The 19103-nt window shown below is 43.8% G+C and overlaps 1 protein-coding gene across 1 annotated transcript in view; it reads right to left on the bottom strand.

Annotated features, from left to right (window-relative positions):
- Nucleotides 1-6182, bottom strand: part of foxo6b (forkhead box O6 b) — a 40345-nt gene extending 34163 nt beyond the window's left edge. The window contains exon 1 of the mRNA XM_053447159.1: nt 5694-6182. Coding sequence (XP_053303134.1) covers nt 5694-6182 — 489 coding nt within the window. The remainder of the gene's footprint in view (nt 1-5693) is intronic.
- Between the last annotated feature and the right edge of the window lie 12921 nt (nt 6183-19103).

The following is a 19103-nucleotide window of genomic DNA, read 5'->3' as shown; positions in this document are numbered from 1 at the left end:
CATCAGCTGACCAGGCCACCGATCCGACTCGGATCAAAATCTGTCCATCTCCACATGGCCTCGTTTCCATTCAAGACCTCAACGACTCTTCCCAACTGTTTCCTCTCCATTCACAGGACTGATCAGATGAGGTTTACTATAGTCTCTGATTCGACAACCAACCCCCTTCTCCTTTCAAATTCCTCTCCCTATTCCCCACCCCCAGTTAACGCAGCGCCAAGCCCGCCAACTCAAGAGCTGCCTCTCCTTCTGCTGCGCCTTTGTGATAATAACAATAACTGTGTAGCGGTACAGAGGGCTTTCTGTTGAGCCAGCGCCAGGCCGGCTGGCACAGGGAACCCTCTAAGCCTGTTCCACCATCTCCAACCAATTCCCCTCTGTCTCGGCTGGCGCTGGAGCATCACAGGCATTAAGGCTGCTATCAATGTGCTCAGCAGCAGGGGCCACCGCCACCACTCTCACGCTCACTCTATCTTTTCTCTTTCTGCCTTCATCCCTCTCTCCCACTCATTTCTGAATCCAATTCAGAAAAGGTTTCATTGGAAGGAAAAATAATACCTTTGTTCTTCAAAATGTCTCCTTGCCTCCTTTTTTGCCTCTCGCTATCTCTCTCTGTACTGGGCACCTTATTTTCCATCTCTATCGCCGCAAGGGAATCTCAGCAGAACAAGGTGATGACCATCATTGTGGGCGGTAAAGTCTGTTGTGGTGCATTACAAGCAGATTAGAAGCATATTAGAGGTAAAGATCTACTTTCATTCTCGGGGATATAGAAGAGGGTATACCATACCAGACTTAAATCTTGTAAGACTTTTCGATAACTTTAAAAATAAATCCAAATCACTTAATATAATAGATTTTCACCATCACAAATATTACTCATTAATTATTATTTATTGTTTCTTTGTAAATATGTCAGAAGCAACCTCCTTTTCCTAAATTCAGAATTTATAAACACATAAGCAGGAAATTGAAAAAGTTCACGCTTCATAAACAAACGAACAAACAAAAAAACATCTTCAGGTATTATTTGACGACAACTATTTTCAACTGAGTTCAACTCTCTTCAAACCACTGAGGACAGATATAGACAACAAATACAGAAATCTCTCATGCGAAATCACTGAAACAAAACAGTTCTGGCTTGTTTGTCAGCATATTACAGGACGCCATCACTTGCACTACGAAAGCTGATTGAAGAAACAGGCTTTCAGGGCCTTTAAAACTCCTCCTCGTCAGTCAGGCGTCTTGTTTTCTATTACGCGACTGACTGCTGGTCCTGAGGCTTGGTTGATATCCTGTCTGTATATTTACAGTAGCAGCTACTTAATAAATCTGCACCATATAAGTGTTGACAGTGTGCAGAAGCTTTTGTCCTATAATACATTTCTGCACGAGACCCTAACCTGACTCCTACTCGCAGCTATATATTTTCTTTATTTCATCCACTACCGACCATTAGCTTAGCAGACTAATGAAAGACCTTGGCTACACTCTTGGCTGAGTCTGAAATCACTCCTTTTAGTTTTTTTTACTATAAGTGAACTATGTTTACTTCCTGCCATTTCACTTGAGTGTCAGAGTGTAAACTTTATGCCCTTTACAATAACCTCTAAAAAAAAGACTTGTGTACAGCTCTTCCCGCTAACAATCCCACATTGCCACGGGTTGCGTTTTATGGATGCAGAAATTACGGTTGTGCAGCTCCACAGCTGTCAGGGAGGATTCCAAAAGGATGATGATTTATAAATGCCTGAAATCTCAATGTACAGCTCATTATAGAGTAAAGTTACGTGCTACTGTTGCAAACAAAGCTGTGGGTATGGGGAGGGAGAAATTATGACAGTAACCGTTTTTTTTACTCTTCCCGCTGGGCATTGTCACCTCTGTGCAACATAGGATGCATGGAGGCAGAGCGACAAAGAGAGAAACGTTTGAATAAATCCCATCTGAAACAAACACACCACACACACCATCTCACAGCCGACTGGAAATGTGATTCTCAGAGGGTCAGAGGGTTTAGGTCGCTAGCAGAAATCTGCTGTATACAGGTGTGTGGGGATTATTATCATTATTATGTCAGAGGCATGTGGGGACATGCAGCTAGAAACGGATGCAGATGTTTCTCAGAGTGATGCGAGAAAATATGCAGTCTAGCGAAAGAATAAAAATCACAATTTAGATTATGTGATGCTTAGCAAATGTTTGCAGCCGTCTTGCAGGTGTGTGACAATCCTGCAAAACTGACCAAGTTCTGCAAATCAAAAGACCGGATAAATGTATACTGAATTTATTACTGGTCCTTATGGGTATTGCTGCTTGTCTGTCTCATTATATCACAGCCTGCTCACAACGGTCTAACACCCACACTGTGCCTTTAACATGCTGCTCTGTGAAGCCTACAGGTAGAGTCAGCGAGCTCCCACAGTACCTGACTGTGTACAGTACAGCCTGCAGACGGGCCGCAGCTCGGCACATCCATTCCCACGCAGAGCCACTCGTCAAATCAACAGAGCGGTGTGTGTGTGTCTGTGTCTGTTTGTGTGTGCGCCGCATGAACACCACTACATGAACACCTACAGAAGTAAACTTACTTTGTTACTTCATAAGCTCAAACACAGTCTCCCACCTCAGATGCAATAACAAACATGGCCAAAGCACTTGACCGCAATCACTGAACCACAGTCGGAAAAATCCATACAGTAGCCATCTCAATGGCCCAGCTGCCAGTATACTGCATATATACACTCTGTGTATCTATGCAGTGGAGGTATTGCTGATGTTGCGGGGACCTTAATCTGTTAACACACTATGGGGACTTGTCTTCCTTACTGGCACAAAATGCAAAACCCCATTGATGTAAATCCTTCAATTTTAAGGTGAGGTCTTGTTTTGAGGTCAGGATTGGTTGTGCAATTAGCATTAATGGTTAAGGTTGGAGAAGGTGATATCCTATCAAGCCATGGAGAGACTTCTGTGTGTGTGTGTGTGTGTGTGTGTGTGTGTGTGTGTGTGTGTGTGTGTGTGTGTGTGTGTGTGTGTGTGTGTGTGTAAACACAATCAAGGAAAATCCATAAACTACCTCTATAGACAAGAAGTCGGTGAAAGATGTGAAAGAAATCCATTCCATCGCTGTAGCCTTTGCACTTCACACTTAAGACAAGTGAGAGACACCTCGAAAGTGTGTGGGTACAGTCTGTGTATGAGTCTTTGTGTGTGAGAGGAGACCTGCTGCACTGTGGTGGGGTCTGGTGAGATATGTGTGTGTGTGTGTGTGTGTGTGTGTGTGTGTGTGTGTGTGTATGCGTATGCGTGTGCGTGCCTGTGTTATTGAGAGGCAGGAAAAAGCTGCTGGCCCAGATGAAGACAAAGAGCCTGGCAGCCGAACTGAGCAGCAGCGTTCAGACAGGATTACACAACGGCTCTTAAAGACAGCTTTTAATAGCAGGAGTCTGACTGGATGTTGTTTCTCTCCCACTTAACCCATCCATCCATCTCTCCATCCATCCATCAACCCATAGACACCCCCACACGGAAACCAACAGGAATGTACAAGAATGTATGGTTTGTATATAAAGTACTATGTGTGTGTGTGTGTGTGTGTGTGTATTTGGTACCTCTGCATCAAATCTCGTTAAAAACGCTGCCAAATGTTACAGTTCAACATGTGCATGCATGTCTCTCTCTCTCTCTCTCTCTCTCTCTCTCTCTCTCTCTCTCGCTCTCTCGCTCTCTCTCTCGCTTTTAATATTATTTTGCTGTTGCCGTTGACGAGTGTTACACTGTGATTGAATCAAGTTGTTTTTCGCCTCGACTTGGAGCCTCTCTCACTGCCAATCAGCTCCCATTGACGCACTGGCCAATCAAAACCTCTGCACAGAGCTGGAATGGGAGCAGACATCAAGCTGGGCATCCCTGGGCAGCACAAACAAGGCCTCGGGAATTAAAGCCCACTTTAAATCCAATTTTTAAAACCCCACCATACCATAAAGATTGGACAGGGGTTGTTGCTGCTCTGCTCAGACCTAAATCAAATGGTGATTTTATTGAGATTAATCTGTGTCCTAATACTGCTCAACTGGAGGCTGGTGTGGAGCCAAATGAGATGTCAGGTCCTGGGAGAGCGTTGAATAAACCTTGTGTGTGAGGGAGGAAAGGATGGAGACAAATATTCTATAAGAATATGAAACATAAAGAGAAGCAGATAGATGATCAACTCAACTTCAAAATGCTTATTAATCCCACTGCAACACTTGTGTTGCCGCTTTTCGTGTATTGCTGCTATAAAATCTGGAGGATTATGTGGGATGTAAAAATGAAAATAAAATACCCCCCTGTGTGTCTGAAGATGGATTTAAAGTTGTAAAAAAAATAACCTTGATGATGTCATAGTGATGTCATCAGGGTCATCTCACCCTGGCCCTAAGATTTAAACATTTGTAAGGATCTGGTGTTTCCAGAGCTTGACGCATACCCACGACTGAAACTGGATATACTGCTTTGAATTTGACCATTCTTTTTAAATTTGCCTGTCCTCGTGAATTGCTTGAGAGACGCTTTAAGTATGTTCCCTGACCATCTTTAACATTATTACTATGTTAAACGGCCCGTGTCCTTTTAAAGGTCCGACAAGGAGCAGTGACTTCTGTCAAACTTAACAAGAAGGGAGTTATCAGGGCTACTCCTGTTCTGCTGGACTCAACTATGTGTATGTCGTGAAAATTCTCATTAACTACTTAACTCTTTGGTTAAACTCCCACTACAAACAAAAAGAAACACAGCAAAGATACGAATGTTTAACTATGAATGTTTACATTCAAGTAGAATTTCTCCCTGAGCAGCAACTCATAAGGAATATTCTCCTGCCTTTGAATAGGTTCAAATAGGAGGCATAAGAAAGACTTTGTCAAACAAAAATAAGAGTGTGAGGTGGAGCTACAGTAGAGGGCTTGGAAACAAAAGATGTTTAATCCTCGTAGAATGAGTGGTAAATTTAAGTAGATTACAACAACCAATCTATTAGATTAACCTCATATTAATTTGAATTTAAGGGATAATCTGTGGTTACATCTGTTTGCTGTGACACCCCATGTCATCATCTCTTGTTATTGTCCTTTTAAGCCCCTCGCCTTGTGCCACGCTTTCGCCAGCCTGTGCGTAATTCAACGTGCGCACAATGGATGGCAGGGGGGCGGGGTGGCTCCAAACGCTTTATCCCGAGCGCCCAACCGGAGGCGTGGGTGCACGCTCCAGCCGAGGAGCTGCGAATCGGACCGGAGGCACACTCTGTCCCCGGTGTGACCCGGTAACGCACAGACACACAGGCTCGAAACCAGACACTTTACCAATGCGTCACAGCGCGTAATAGGTGCCTATCCAAAGGGAACCGTGAGGAGACGGCGTTTTGACTCCGTGTGGCTTCCCCTATGAGCCCAGGCTCCAATTCCCAAATACGATGAACCCAGTGAACCCTCATCCAACCACGCTCACCGCCCCTTTCCACACACCGCGCTGTGGAGTGACACGGGGACACGCCACTGACATAAATTGTTGGAACCAAGGGTCAATTACGTGGCTTTCAAATATGCAGAAAAGGAGTTTTGCTGCAGACTCTGGCTGAGGCTAAATATAGTGTAGCTTCTCCACTCAAACCTTCGGCATGTGGTGTGAGAGAATTCTTTCATGTGGCCTACCTTCCATCCGGCTGAACTGTTGCTGTCGCCTTTATCCTTGAAATAAGGAACAAAGCGAACCATCCAGTCATAAATCTGGGACAGGGTGAGTCTCTTCTCCGGGGTGCTCTCGATGGCACGGGTGATGAGGTCGGCGTACGACAGGTTCCCCCACGCGTTCCGCCGGGAGGACTTGGCTTTGCGCAGCTGGCCGGCCACGTCAAGCGCAGCCCCGGACATGCAGGCGGGAGCCGCGACCACCGGGGCCGGGGCGCCGGCTGGATGCTTGAGCTCCGCCGGCGCGCCGCCTTTTCTCTCGGCCCGGCACGCGGGCACGTTGTACTGCTCCACTTTGACCGACGCCAGGGCCAGACCCCGGCTCGCCTCCTCTCCCCCGGGGAAATCCTCCGGACACGGCAGCGGCCAGGTGCACGACCGCGACCGACCGTGGGGCTCAAATTCCGAATCGATATCAACCTGATGCGCATCCATGCCGCTGTTCTCCATCATCATCAGCATGTTGAACTGATGTCAAAACCGGGCAAGGTCACTATAACAACAAAAGCACTGTTGACGTGGGCCAGTGAGTTCAGAAAGCCCTAAGTGGTCCCTTAATTGCGCAAAGAAAAATAATCAAAATGTGTTGTTTCACACGCAGAGCTGATGAACCAGTGTGACAGAGCCGGCAGCGGTGTGGGATATTATCATTCTCCTCAGCGCAACAATGTGGCATCACATCAGGACAGATGAAGGTGTATCCGAGGCACCAACAACAGTATCAGTCTCTCTTCCATGTTAATTGCACAACGCCGGCTGTGAGGCTGCATGCGGGAGGAGCAGGAGGACGGTCACACATCCATGATGAGAGGCAGACCCCACTTGGAGAACGTGGGTTGCGCTCGCTCCGGCTGCAGCAACAGTTGATCCCGTCTGACGGATGAGGTCCAGGGCAGGTGAAAAGCAGGGCGCATCAAACTCCCCTCAATTCATTGACTTCGCAGTTTCTCCTCCAGTCCCTGGTCCCAGTTCCTGCTGCACACTGGCTTCAGCTGAAACTCACCGTGAGCGCAATTACTCCCCTGGAAACGTGGGGAAGCGCAGGCGCTAATGAATCATTTACACGCTGCCGTGGATTTCCAGACGGGAGAAGGAGCCCCTCGTGGATTTGACGTGGAGCATCCTCCGCGTCTCCTCTGAACGCAGCCAGACGCTCTCCCTTGCACGCTGGAGCAGATCTCTCTACCTTTTGTCTGCAGCTTTCTGTTCACATGTCACATGGGTATCGCCTCTGCGCTCACTGCTCTGCCCTCACACTTACAAGCCGTGTGTCTCTGAAGGCTTCATGCCACTTAACTGGAGCCTGAAATAAAGTGGAATAAGTGCTGCCTCCATATAATTGGACGCCGCCTGGATCAAGTCACTCCCTCCAGAACAGGTTTCCAGAGGAGGAGGAGTGTGTGTGTGCATGTGTGTGTGTGTATGTGAACACCAAACAATACAATTTTCCATGCTGTAGTCATTCATATTGAGACAAAGTCAGCCAAATGCTTTCACAGACCGTTTTTCTTGAGTTTGAAATCACTTGTAATCAGTTTATTTCCAATGCTTTTTTGTGTATTCTTATTTTTTGGGCTAATCAGCAATAGATTGTGCATTAAATCAATCACTACGAGCCTGGTCAAAGAAACCCGTGGCTTTTAACATGTCTGAACATTTGAATTTCTGCCTGACTGTGCCGTGAAAGAAACTCCAAAAGCAAGAGTCTGCACTTCATCAGCAAACTCTTACGAAGGTTATATGTGGTGTTTCCATGCATTTTGGTTTAATGAGGCAGCCTACATCAGATGCAGCCTTGAATTATGTTATTTATCATTTATGCCGACCTTTGGTCAACAGTAATGAGTTTTCTAATGTAGTAGTCCATAAGCAAGGCATGGATCCATGTGTCCTGTATGCTTTCTTCCCTTCAGAGCATCTGCCAGGATTTTAAAGATCCTGAGGTCATGACTCCTCAGATTCACCCCCATCACCACATGGAAGTTTTTATTTTCATATTTAATTTATTCAGAGTTATATATTTATACTTTTTCCAATGTGCAAACGCTGTTTCAAAGCCTTCTCCACGCTCATAGGAATATGCTTTAATTTGTTTGACATTTAGTTGGCCTAAAAGATTCACAATTTAAAGATATCCAGTGGTTGAGAATTGGGAATAAGTGTTTAAAATACTGTGAAAATTTTTACTGACAAGAACATCAATATTGAATAAAACCCTGAGGTGTGATCTCTGATGTTTTGTGCCATTTTTCAATATTCACATTTATTATAAGTGCATTGATTAAAGATTTTTTGTTTTAGACATTATCGGCACATAAGAATATAGTCAGATTAAGGAGGCTAAGGAGTGGTCAGGGATTACAAATACTTAGTTAAGGTGAGAGGTTTTTATGTAATAAAAACGTAAACATCCGTTGACCTCATCAACCTATTAAAAAAATCTGTTTTAATTAAGAAAAGAAAAAATATTATTTGAGGTCAAGTCCTCATCATCCTCAAATCTTTTTGATCACATATGATGGAATCACAGGCACAAAATTAAGGAACTAAAACTCTAATTGTCCAGTTGTGGTTTTAAGAGATCTTCAGCATTGAAGCTTAGTTCCATAATGATCAAAAAGTACCAGCTTCCAGAACCAGGCCCTTTTTTAACCGAAGAACTCTCGTGGAGGATCTTCATTTTTACACTGGTTCCTCCAATTAGTAGACTAAGTGGTAGCTTTCCCTTCACTTTACTTAAAGCTACTTTCAGACATGCACTGAACTCTGGATGATTCTCCGGAAAAACGAAAAAAACATAAAATAATACAAATATCTCAGGATAAATAAGCGGAGCCGAACACGTGGAAGACACAGACAAAGATGTCAAGAGACCTTTTGTTGCGTGAATGCGTCTGAACCGAGAATCTACTGCCGCATTGTTCATGTGAAAGGCTGCAGAATGTCCGCGGAATTGGGTCCAGACTTGAAAACGATGTCTGATGTCTGATGTCTGAAAACAGCTTTATCGTGTCCACTTTCCCACCATCTGCATTTTCAACACATTTTACTTGCTTTATAACTTTGTACTGTTTATCATTTGTTTTTTTCCTAATAATTATTTCAAGTTCTCTCAACACTTTAAAATAAATTGTGCAAGTCAACTGTGTAAAATCAAATGAGACCAACGTTGCTTCCTGATGATTTAAACTCAGAGGGTCAAAGACTCAAACTAGCAAATCCCACTTGCCGTCTTTGTCACACCCCATTTCCTTTGGTGGGTCTGAGTCCATAAAGCCAGGCTCCATCAATAGTCGCTCTGTGTGCTGTAAGCGCCGGTGGAAACCCCCAACATTGATAGAGCCTGCCACTCTCTGACAACCGGTTGTCAGTGACAACCATAACCTCAAATGCACCTTAATGGAATGCTTTCATGAGGGCTAAAAGGGCCAATCAACACGAAGGCGGCGGACGCTCAGCGCTCAGTGTGTGCATGTGTGACAGAGTGAGAGAGATGGGACAGGAAGAAGAAGAAGAAATGGGGAGAGACTCTGTAAATGGGAACAAACAGTGGGGAAATTCAAAACACATGGCTCTGCGGCTTGGAGGGGAGATTTTGTATGTGCCGCAGAGAAGTTGTAACAGGAATGTGGTGTGACTCCTATCATATGGAATGAAAACACTGAAGCCGTGCCAGCAGGGTGGATGTAGGGGTGGTTGGAGAGAGCCCTGTGGCTTACGGCAAAGTCCTCATCATCACGGCGAGGTGATGTGCCGCCACAGCGCAAACACGAAAAACAGGAGTCACACGGTTGGACACAGCATGAGGTAGACGGAGAATTATGTGGTTTCACACAGGGGGGGGGGGGGGGTGTCTTTGTCAAAAAAATGAAGTGACTACAAGAAGAGCCTGAGCGCTCAGTTCATCCAACATGTTTTTACAGCAACGTTTCATTTCCAGCCAAGCCATGATTTGTCAGATTAAGTGCTTCAGCCAACTGGATTTGTGCTGAGATTCATGTTTATCCATTGTCCCTTTGTTTTCCCAGCATCTAGTATTAATGATATGCATATTGACTGTTGCTGCCGCCTCCATCAAGAAGCCTCTTTCCTGTGGAGCTCCACAACCACTGATGCCCAAAGGAAGGGGAACAGTGAAGAGCAAATATCCCCAACACAGCAAAAACTAATCTGTGTACACATGCTTTATGATGGAATAAACATGTTTGCCACCAAACCAACAGTCAGGCTAGAGGAGTGGTGTGAAGGTCCTTTGTACATCTAGTGCAAACCTTAAGCAGGACCAGGACATGTTAGCTGAGCATTGTATAAAGACTTAAATTAAGAGGAAACTGTTTGTGCAAGTTAAATGAAATGCCAGCTCTAAAGGCGTCTTCACTCGACGAGAACAACAGCCTCCATTGTTGACAACAATCTAAGTTTGTGATCACTGGACGAGGGACGTCTTGTGGTCACACATAATGACTGACTGTGGCATGGCGTGACATGGGGCCATAAATGGAGCGACGCCTGCGAGCTAGTTCAGGCAGCCAACTCGAGCTGCGCTGCTCCAATCATGTGACATCCATCATGTGACATTCCTCACTCTCCACAACCATCTATAATACACACCCACCTCATAAGGCGGTTTATTTAAAAAGAGACAATTTCCCATCACCCTCTTTGCTTGCCCTGCTGCTGCGTCAGTATTGCTGCCAGTTGCTTGAGTATTTGCTCTTCACTCCCATCATATCTATGTGATCATATCGGGGGAGTGAATAAGTCGAAGCCTAGATGACAAACACCAACCTGTTCTACTGTTGCAATACACATTTAGACGTGAGTTGTCTGACTGAACATCACTTGAGGAGGCAGTTGAGGTGCATGAAGCAACAGCATCTTGACTAAGGCTTCTTGTGTCAGAGATCATGATCTTTTCTGAACGTTAACCAATTATGGCTTTAGATGCACAAATGGAACCAACCACAAAGCTGCAATAATCAATATTTTGTATATTAGCAAGAGGTCACATGACGGTGTGTGCAAGGTGAGAGGGGTCACACAAAATGAAAAACCCACAGAGAATTGTCCCCCAACGTATGTCTGAGCTCTGCCGGTTAAACCCAGATCACTAATGGTGACCAGCGTTCAAAGTTGACATATCTCTTAGTGTCCTCTACGAGAAAAGACTCCTCTTTTCATCCTGATACATTTGTGTTTTCTTTTCTTTGTTAGTTCTTTTCAGTTTTAAATCCATCACGTGTTAGAAAACCCAACATACACACTCAACATTTTCCTGCTGTATTCTTGCATGGGCAAATTAGTCCTGTAGAATTTCCTGCGCAATTGACACAGACATTTGCTTTCTCACATACAGCCCCTCTCGATAATTCCAGGAGAATATCCAGAGTTCTCTGCATGTCTGAAAGCAGCATTATAGTGACTGGGCCTTTGCTGTTAGAGCCCCCAGAGTGTCCAACAGTTTACCTACTGAGAACAACCAGGCAAAATCCTCAGTGACATTCTTGAACATTTTTAATTGGAAGGTTTTCATGAATGTCTACTGCACTAATTAAGATGCCAACCACCAGTTCATGTTAGTGGATTGGGACATATCTTCAGTTGCGTAACATTACATTCTGCAACCTCCAATTTTCCTTCTTTTCAGCACTTTGTAACTGTTCAGAAAATAGTCATATAATTACATTGTATGACAGGTTTATTATTATCAGCTCTTTCAGCTTCCTTCAGCTTGATTTTCACGGCTCACAGCTTTAGTGATTTGGTTCAGTCTCATCACTCTCGTGAACCTTAGTTCCAGCTGTTCTCAGCAAACTCCAAAAGTCCTGCCCACAAACAAAAAAGATGAGAAATTTGTCAAATAGCCACAGACAGTTGCCCTCCAAAGGTCAAGTACTTGCAAATATGTTCACCATACCAACTTTATAAGGTGATAATAGGTCATTTTTTGAGTTTACAGACAACTTAGATCCACACCCGTTTTCCACTTATGCAGCTTTAATCATAAAGGTGGGAGATCCCCAAAAAAAACGGGTTACATGACTTACATGGGTTGTTTTGTAAGGCACTGACATGACCCACTATGTCATTTAAATATGGAAACTTGTGAAACCCAGAAACCACAGTGTCTTAATGTTATGTAACGGTCTCTACATCGCACGGGAGGGGAAGCTTTGGAGTTGCTGCGAGGCCTGTTTTTACACTTCAGGCCCAGGCTGTGTTCCCCTGCCTCCAGTTTTTTGTGCTAGAGTTTGGCTCCCAGCCCTGACCATACTGCTGCTGAACGCACAGGGATGAGGGTTGTCCAGAGCCACGGCTACTTTGTTCCAGTGTTTTTAAAAATGTTATCTGTCATCTCCATATCCTTGTCGATACTAACACACCTGAAAAATCATAAATATCATATGTACACTGGGCATACACAGGAAGAATTTGGTTGTTAGTTGGAGAATTGTCGCAGATTGCTTGATTAACAGCTCATCTCCCACGCATTTAAGTAGTTGTATCGTTGTAAAATGCTAAATTTAACTGCACAATAGCTGTTAGTAAAGACAAGAGGGTCAGCGACGCTTGTAATTGATTATCAATGTTGCGTGCTACACTGGTAGCTGAGGGTTATGTTTGTTGTTTTCTTCTGGAAGACGGTCATTAACGACATTACTGCAAAGATCTAATCAGCAAGCAGTTCTGTCTACGTCATCCAAACATTGTCATTTCTGCCGATCCAGACTAAAATGCATCCAGAGTTTTCAAACTGTTAAATGAGCGTTTCAAATCTTCTCTGTTTAAGCGATGGTTAAACTCTAGTCTAATACAGACATCAAGCCTATCTACAGCAGTTTGGACGTAGCCCAAAATGTCTCAACGTTCCTTTAAATTCATAGTATTGTGAATACTGTTCACCTTGTTTTTTTTAAAACAATTTTATAATTGGTTCATAAAAAGGAAAAATTCCCTTCTTTCTGGGAAACTAATAGATCTTTTACTTGACAGTTGTTTGCATTAGGCTGATCACCTGAGGGTTTACACTACATCACTTACAATTCCAAGGCCCTGTATACCTGAGAGTGAACACTAATTGCTTCTTCTTCACAGGTTTTCCTTCTTCGTCCTCATGCCTTATCCGGCGAGCCAGTCCGTCAACCTGCAGGATTATTGATGTGTTTACTGGCGGAGGGGGGGACGCCACTCCCTGCCTTGGGAAACCCTGAGGCTTCAACTGTTGAGTAACACCGTCTGCTGCCACCGGTGGCTTCAATCAGGGAAGATGGGGCGTGCACTTCTCTGCTCATAATGAAGCAAAACCCAAAGAAAGAGATAGAGGTTTGGACTCACTTAATTTAATCATTAAGCTGAATCTCAACTATGACTTGTAGATATCTCCAAGGAAATAATTCTGTCCAGACCTCTCAGCTCCTTAGAGAAGTTTGAACCAGAAGCTATTTATGGTAATTTATTCAAATATTTGTGTTAATAATATTAACACAATGCGCTAACGAATTACAGAGACCTGGGAGCTCAGCAACATCGCTTAAGAGAGATCAAACTAGTCAAGAAACATGTATGCCCACACAATAAGGTTGTAAACAAGGTTTAGCTCTGAGCTAAAAAAAAATGTTCTTACTCTAGTCAAGAGTTAAGTACAGAGGATGTCTCTATTAACATTAACCAAGCTCTATGTTTTATATGTCCTACCTCAACTCGAGCCCAATCTTTCCCCAAAAAGTTGATAATCTGTAAAACGTAACCAAACCCGACCCAGTTAACATTACAAAAGTGTTGTCTGAACCTAGCCATCAACAATCTCAGACTTCAGATGTCAGTTTCTAATTTCTTTGACCTTCTAGGCTTTCCACATATATGGAATCATGTTCCTGCCCAATATCCAAAGGAAATACAGTGTGGTAATGCCTATACTTCAATGTGGTAACTGTCTGTCGTTTGGTGCCATGTTGGTAGCATACAGTGGTTTTAGGATAACCTTTGCTGCTGGAAACAAGGTTGTCGAAAAGATGGTAAAACGCTTCCTAGAGCTGAACTGAATTCAAATTCTCACAGGGGCCATTGCTGTATGTGATCACCTTTTTATATAACACAAAGTAAATTGACTAGTTGGTAATGTATAAATACCAATTAGTGCAGCTTTAAATCTTTAAAACATTGATGTAGCTGCAAGTGCTAATGAGCCCTGACAAAGGCTAAAACATGTAGCTTATTTCAAAGACTACAGCAGCAAGTCATTAATTAGCACATGTGCTACCAGAGAGAAAAAGACTGGGACTGTAATCACCTGCTGGAGAGCTTTTGTGTAATGAAGTCCTGCATGCTGAACCTCCATGGCGCCTATTTGGGAGCCTCTAGGTTAGGATATAAACTAGCTTCGGGAAAGTCAATTACAGCACTCTACTTTGTTTCAGTCTCCAGCCTTAAACAACCTCCCATCTTTTCTCCCTTCTTTTGCCTCATCACTCCATAATCCTTTCCTCGAGCCCTCCCTTTTCTTCACAACCAACCCCGGTTACATAAGAGCGCTGGAACGGCTTTCTAGCGGGACACACTGCTGTGTGCGGAAACTGTGGGAGCAGAGGGATGGGCATCTCAGCCCGTACTCTGCCGAAGGCCATCCCAGGAATGCATCCTCTCCGTGGGTCTGGGCAACAGCCAACCATGTGGCCTCCCAATGTCACCGAGGCGCTGAGACAGAAAAGAGACGGAGCACTTTTTGAGGGTTTTCCTCCCCCCTAAAAAACAAAAGGCTGCATTTTGCTCCCATATTGGCAGTACATGTTGAGGCTGTCTAACACTGCACTCGTGGATTCTTTCTTCTGCTTTTTATAGGTAGAAACCACAACCGTGTGTGCTTCTCCTACCTGCCTTACAGCCCTTTGATGAATACAAATACACTTTTAGTAATATTTAAAGAATCCCCCTCAAGCAGAGTTGAGTGCTGAAAGGATTCAGCCGGATGCAATGACAGACTTCTCTCAGCGGCACCTGACATAAAGTGGTTTAGCTAACACTACCCAACACCTACTGTTAATCCTATTTCAAATTGCACTCTCAAGCATGAAATCCACTCACAAGAGGGAGAAAAAAAAATACACAGTGATACAGTGCAGACGTGTTACAAAGATAATCTTTCCCCTGCCACTTTCCCCCACTGGCTTTGAGGCAACAAAAGCAAGCAGGTACAATTAAGCACGTGTAGGTCTTCTGAGCGAGAAACGGCAAAGGGATGAAGGTTTTAGGGAAATGAAGTTATGTGGGAAAAATAAAACGGGAAATAGTATCACACTGTGTCAGCGGGTGGTGCCAGACATGTGGCAGACATTGGTGGTAAGGTTTTTTTTTGTGCCAAAGCTTGATTTGACCCAGTACTTTAAAGCTTCCTGATGGTGGTTGCAGAAAGTTAATCACATGAACTCTTCCAGGCCTTGCGGTCTGCTGACCCAGCACTGATCCCAGAAATCAGGCGTGGGTCTGGACAGCCATTTTTTCCAGTGCAACATGGCCTGTGCATGACCGTCATGACTGAGAGTTCACAGAGAGGAGCATCACGAACAAGGCCTCTGGGCTAGACGATAAACTAGGCTGAGATTCAGGGCTCATTCTTGACCTAGGAAATGGAAATCGAGAAAAGAGCTACAGTGTTTGGTAGCATCTCTGGAGCCTTCAGTCATATCACACGATCCTCATCAGAAAATGGAGTTTGTGGAGCACTTTATGGTTGCGGACTTGGTCTCCTTCAAAGATGTGTGCATTCATCAGTCACTGAGGGTTTAATGAAAGACGATATCAAGTGTCATCTACCTACTAATTCCACAATCATCTGTCTATCAGGTTCAATTCATCAACCTCACACTTGGCATGTATATTCTTGACGACCCAGGAAAGTGCGGTGTAGATAATCTTTGCGATTTGGACGTGTGATACTTTCAAAGGTCCATTAATAAAAATTGAAAAAACTGGCGACCAGCGACCTGTAGCTGTCAGTGCCGGCCGGGCAGTGTGCCTTCAATGTGTGACTGAGGTGAGCGTGTCTTCTTTTAGGTCCTCAGATAAACCCTAATATAGCCGACATGCAATTTATGAAAAAATATCAACAGTTAAAGGTCCAGTATGTAAGATTTAGATGAAAGGGATCTATTGGCAGAAATTGAATATCAAATAATCCAAGTGATGTTTTTATTATTGTGTTTCCTCTAAATTGAAAAAAAAATAATCTTTACCCTAGAATAGCCCCTTTATGTTTAAATATTTGATATTTACATCTGGAGTGGGTCCTCTCTATGGAAACTCTCTAAACACCTTTTGAGTTTTTTCGACAACTGAAGGCTAACAAAGGTTCTCTTTCATGTTTGGAAGGAGGGGTGAGGTGAGGGGTATTCAGCTGCCACATGCAACTTCACCACTAGATTCTACACACTGAACCTTTAAAGGGGACATATTATGAAAATTCCACTTTTGTAGTGCTTCTACACGTTAATTTGGGTATCTGGCATGTCTACCGTCCCAAAAACTCTGGAAAAAAACAACTCCCGCGATTTGTTATGGTTCATCTATGTCAGAAACGTCATGCTTGAGTGACTGCGAATGAGCTTCCATATCATTCTCTCGTCACAATGAAATGGGAGTCTCTCTTACATGGCGTTGTGACCAAAATATGTTACAGACATTTCATTGAGACCCCAAGGAACCATATCAACTTGTGGTAAAATGGGCATAACATGTCCCCTTTAAGTAAACCATGATTTTATAAAAAAAAACATTGACCCTAAGATCATCACTGCAGAGGAGTTTTTTTTAACTTCACTCTGCACCACAGACTATTTATAAAAAAGCTCTGCACACAAGGTCCAGCACTTAACAATAAAAAGTTACATCATATTTTAAAACAGTTTGACGAGGACTCACAAATGATGAGGAATAGTGAAGTAGCTCCTGAGCATTAACACAGGTTAAGCAAACAGGCAGGTTTAGAACGATCACTATAGTTATGGTAAATGTAGGATCCATAGTCATTTGAATGATTGAAATAGTTAGCTTGTCAAAGAAACGCACCCACAGATTGTTTTAACTTTGTTTCTGACCTCATGAAGGCTGTTCGTTTTCTGGCAGCGTCAGTTCCACAAATAAGGGGTTTAGATGAGAGAAGCTGATACTTCCGGGCTGATACTGATGATCTGGAGCATGTTAATGCCAAAAAACTTTGCAAGTTTTTACCAGTTTATTTTTAGCAAGTTGAACAGTGACTATAGAGAGCACTCAACTTGTAAATCAAATCCCAGTACTGGCTCAAAACAGTTGTTTTCCATGCAGAACTTTTACATTTCTGACTAACGGATGTCAAAAACTAGCTGAAAATAACTCGGAGGCAGGGTGGATTCTGTCCGGTGAGGGGGCCACAGGCTGACAGGAGGCAGGAAAGGAAGGCGGCAGACAGAAGGGGAGGCTTCCTGTGACAGGGGAGGCAGGGTGGGTGTCACCAGGTACGATTCCCCCTGTCTCCGTGTATCTCAAGAGTTTCGGCTGGCTGATCAGGGACGACGGGACCGCTGCTCCCAACCTTCAGTCAGCTGTCGCGCAGGGGTCGCAGCACAAGACAAAATATGTGAGTCACACGCTGTACAGGCCAGACACACGTCGGAGGCATGCTTCGGCATTCAGCACGGGCACTTGTGCTGCACGTGAAGCCTGACACCACCTGTTCACTCCTGCCCGGGCGTGCACGGCCCAGCAGGAAATGATGTGGTGCTGAATTTAATTTCTCGATCATTTCTATTATCTTGGCGGTCACGGGTTAACACCGGGGAGTTAAGATGGAGGAATAAAAACACAACAACTTGGATTAGAGAGGAAAAAATGAGGGAGTTCACAGGGTCGTATATCATTAAGCAATTGAGAAAGTTAATTAGGCAGCTCTGATAATTATTGCCATGGCAACCTGCACGCGCTCATGCAGATTTGATTAACGAGGTGCCATTTATCTGTACCGCGCGGCGGCAGGGCTGCAGAGCTGCAGAGACCCCTAAAGGTGGAAGACATGTAATGTGCGCTTTATTCACAGCCACAATGTACTCTTATGTTTCATTTAATGGATGCAAAATACAGACTGCATCCGCCTGTGTAGAAAAAAGGAAGATAATCTGGCACGGTTTATTGAATCACTCATATTAAGTGGAAATTTGAGGTGAAACAAAGCTGTAGTTTTCTATTTACACTGATTCTCTCAAACCACTGAGAGGTAATTTGTAAAGTGAAGCTGCCGAGGAGGTTTCTCTTCATAATAAATGACATTTCTGTATCAATAAGAGTCTGTCAGTGGCATTTAGTATTGAGAAGAAAATTGTAGCATAAAGAAAGGATGTGATTTGCATCCAGACTGAGTGTGGAGCGAAGGAGAGTCAGGGGGGGTGTTTGTGGATTACAGTACACATGTTGCCCTCTGGTGGAAAAACAACAACATTTAAGCTTGCATGCTTTGCTGCTGAACGGGCGTCTGGAGTCCTGCTTAGCAGCAGGCAGCATATTGTCTGAAACAGAGGCACTTCATTATGTGGTGGGGACAATTATTAACGGCTGTTAAGAGAGCACAGCACAGCAGTAATGTGAAAAATAACGCAATAAAACAAAACCCCACACTGCATTTAAAACAGACCAAAAACAAACAGCTGAGCCGAGCGATTTCAAAAGAAATACCTGTCACCAATCAGGATACAATTCAAAAAGAAAGAACAGGTAGGTGCTCAACATCTTCAGAGAATATCTTCATCAACGTGGCGAGAAAATGACACATTGAGCATGTGCTGGAGACACGCCATCAATATCAGTTTGCAAAAAGAGAAAAAAACGTAATTAGCATTCTCAAGAGGTTGTTTTTTTGTCATAGATGGCACCCTCGGCGGCATGCAGACAAAAGTGAATACATGAAAGTAGAATACGCTCAGTGTGACATTTCTCCAGGGACCCGCTAATCCTCATGCACATCATTTCACACGCAGCAAGTGAGAGGTATGGATTATAGTTTATTATACAAATATCAAGCATAGTCGTTTTCTAATAACTGTCATATCAATTACAGCTCTCTCACTCTTAGGGTTTTATAAATATCTGACAGTGGCAGTTTCATGGAAAGCCACGTTCTGGTGTAAAATTAGAAGAAGAGGGGGAGGGGGGGGGGGGGGGGGGGATTGATTTTACTGTCACAAATACCAGTTTCTTTATTGAGTTCATTCAAGTCAATCTTCACCCACAGTTCACGGCCTTGTCACCGTCTATTACAGCCATGTCTGCTCTCCTGGTCTGTGACATTTTCTTTCTATACTCTTATGAGTAAATCATCTGCTCAGTAAATAAACCTTGAACGAAGAGGAA

The sequence above is a fragment of the Pleuronectes platessa genome, chromosome 18 (genome assembly GCF_947347685.1).
Source record: "Pleuronectes platessa chromosome 18, fPlePla1.1, whole genome shotgun sequence".
In the NCBI taxonomy this organism is placed as follows: domain Eukaryota; kingdom Metazoa; phylum Chordata; class Actinopteri; order Pleuronectiformes; family Pleuronectidae; genus Pleuronectes; species Pleuronectes platessa.
This window is presented reverse-complemented; position numbering and strand designations above follow the sequence as displayed.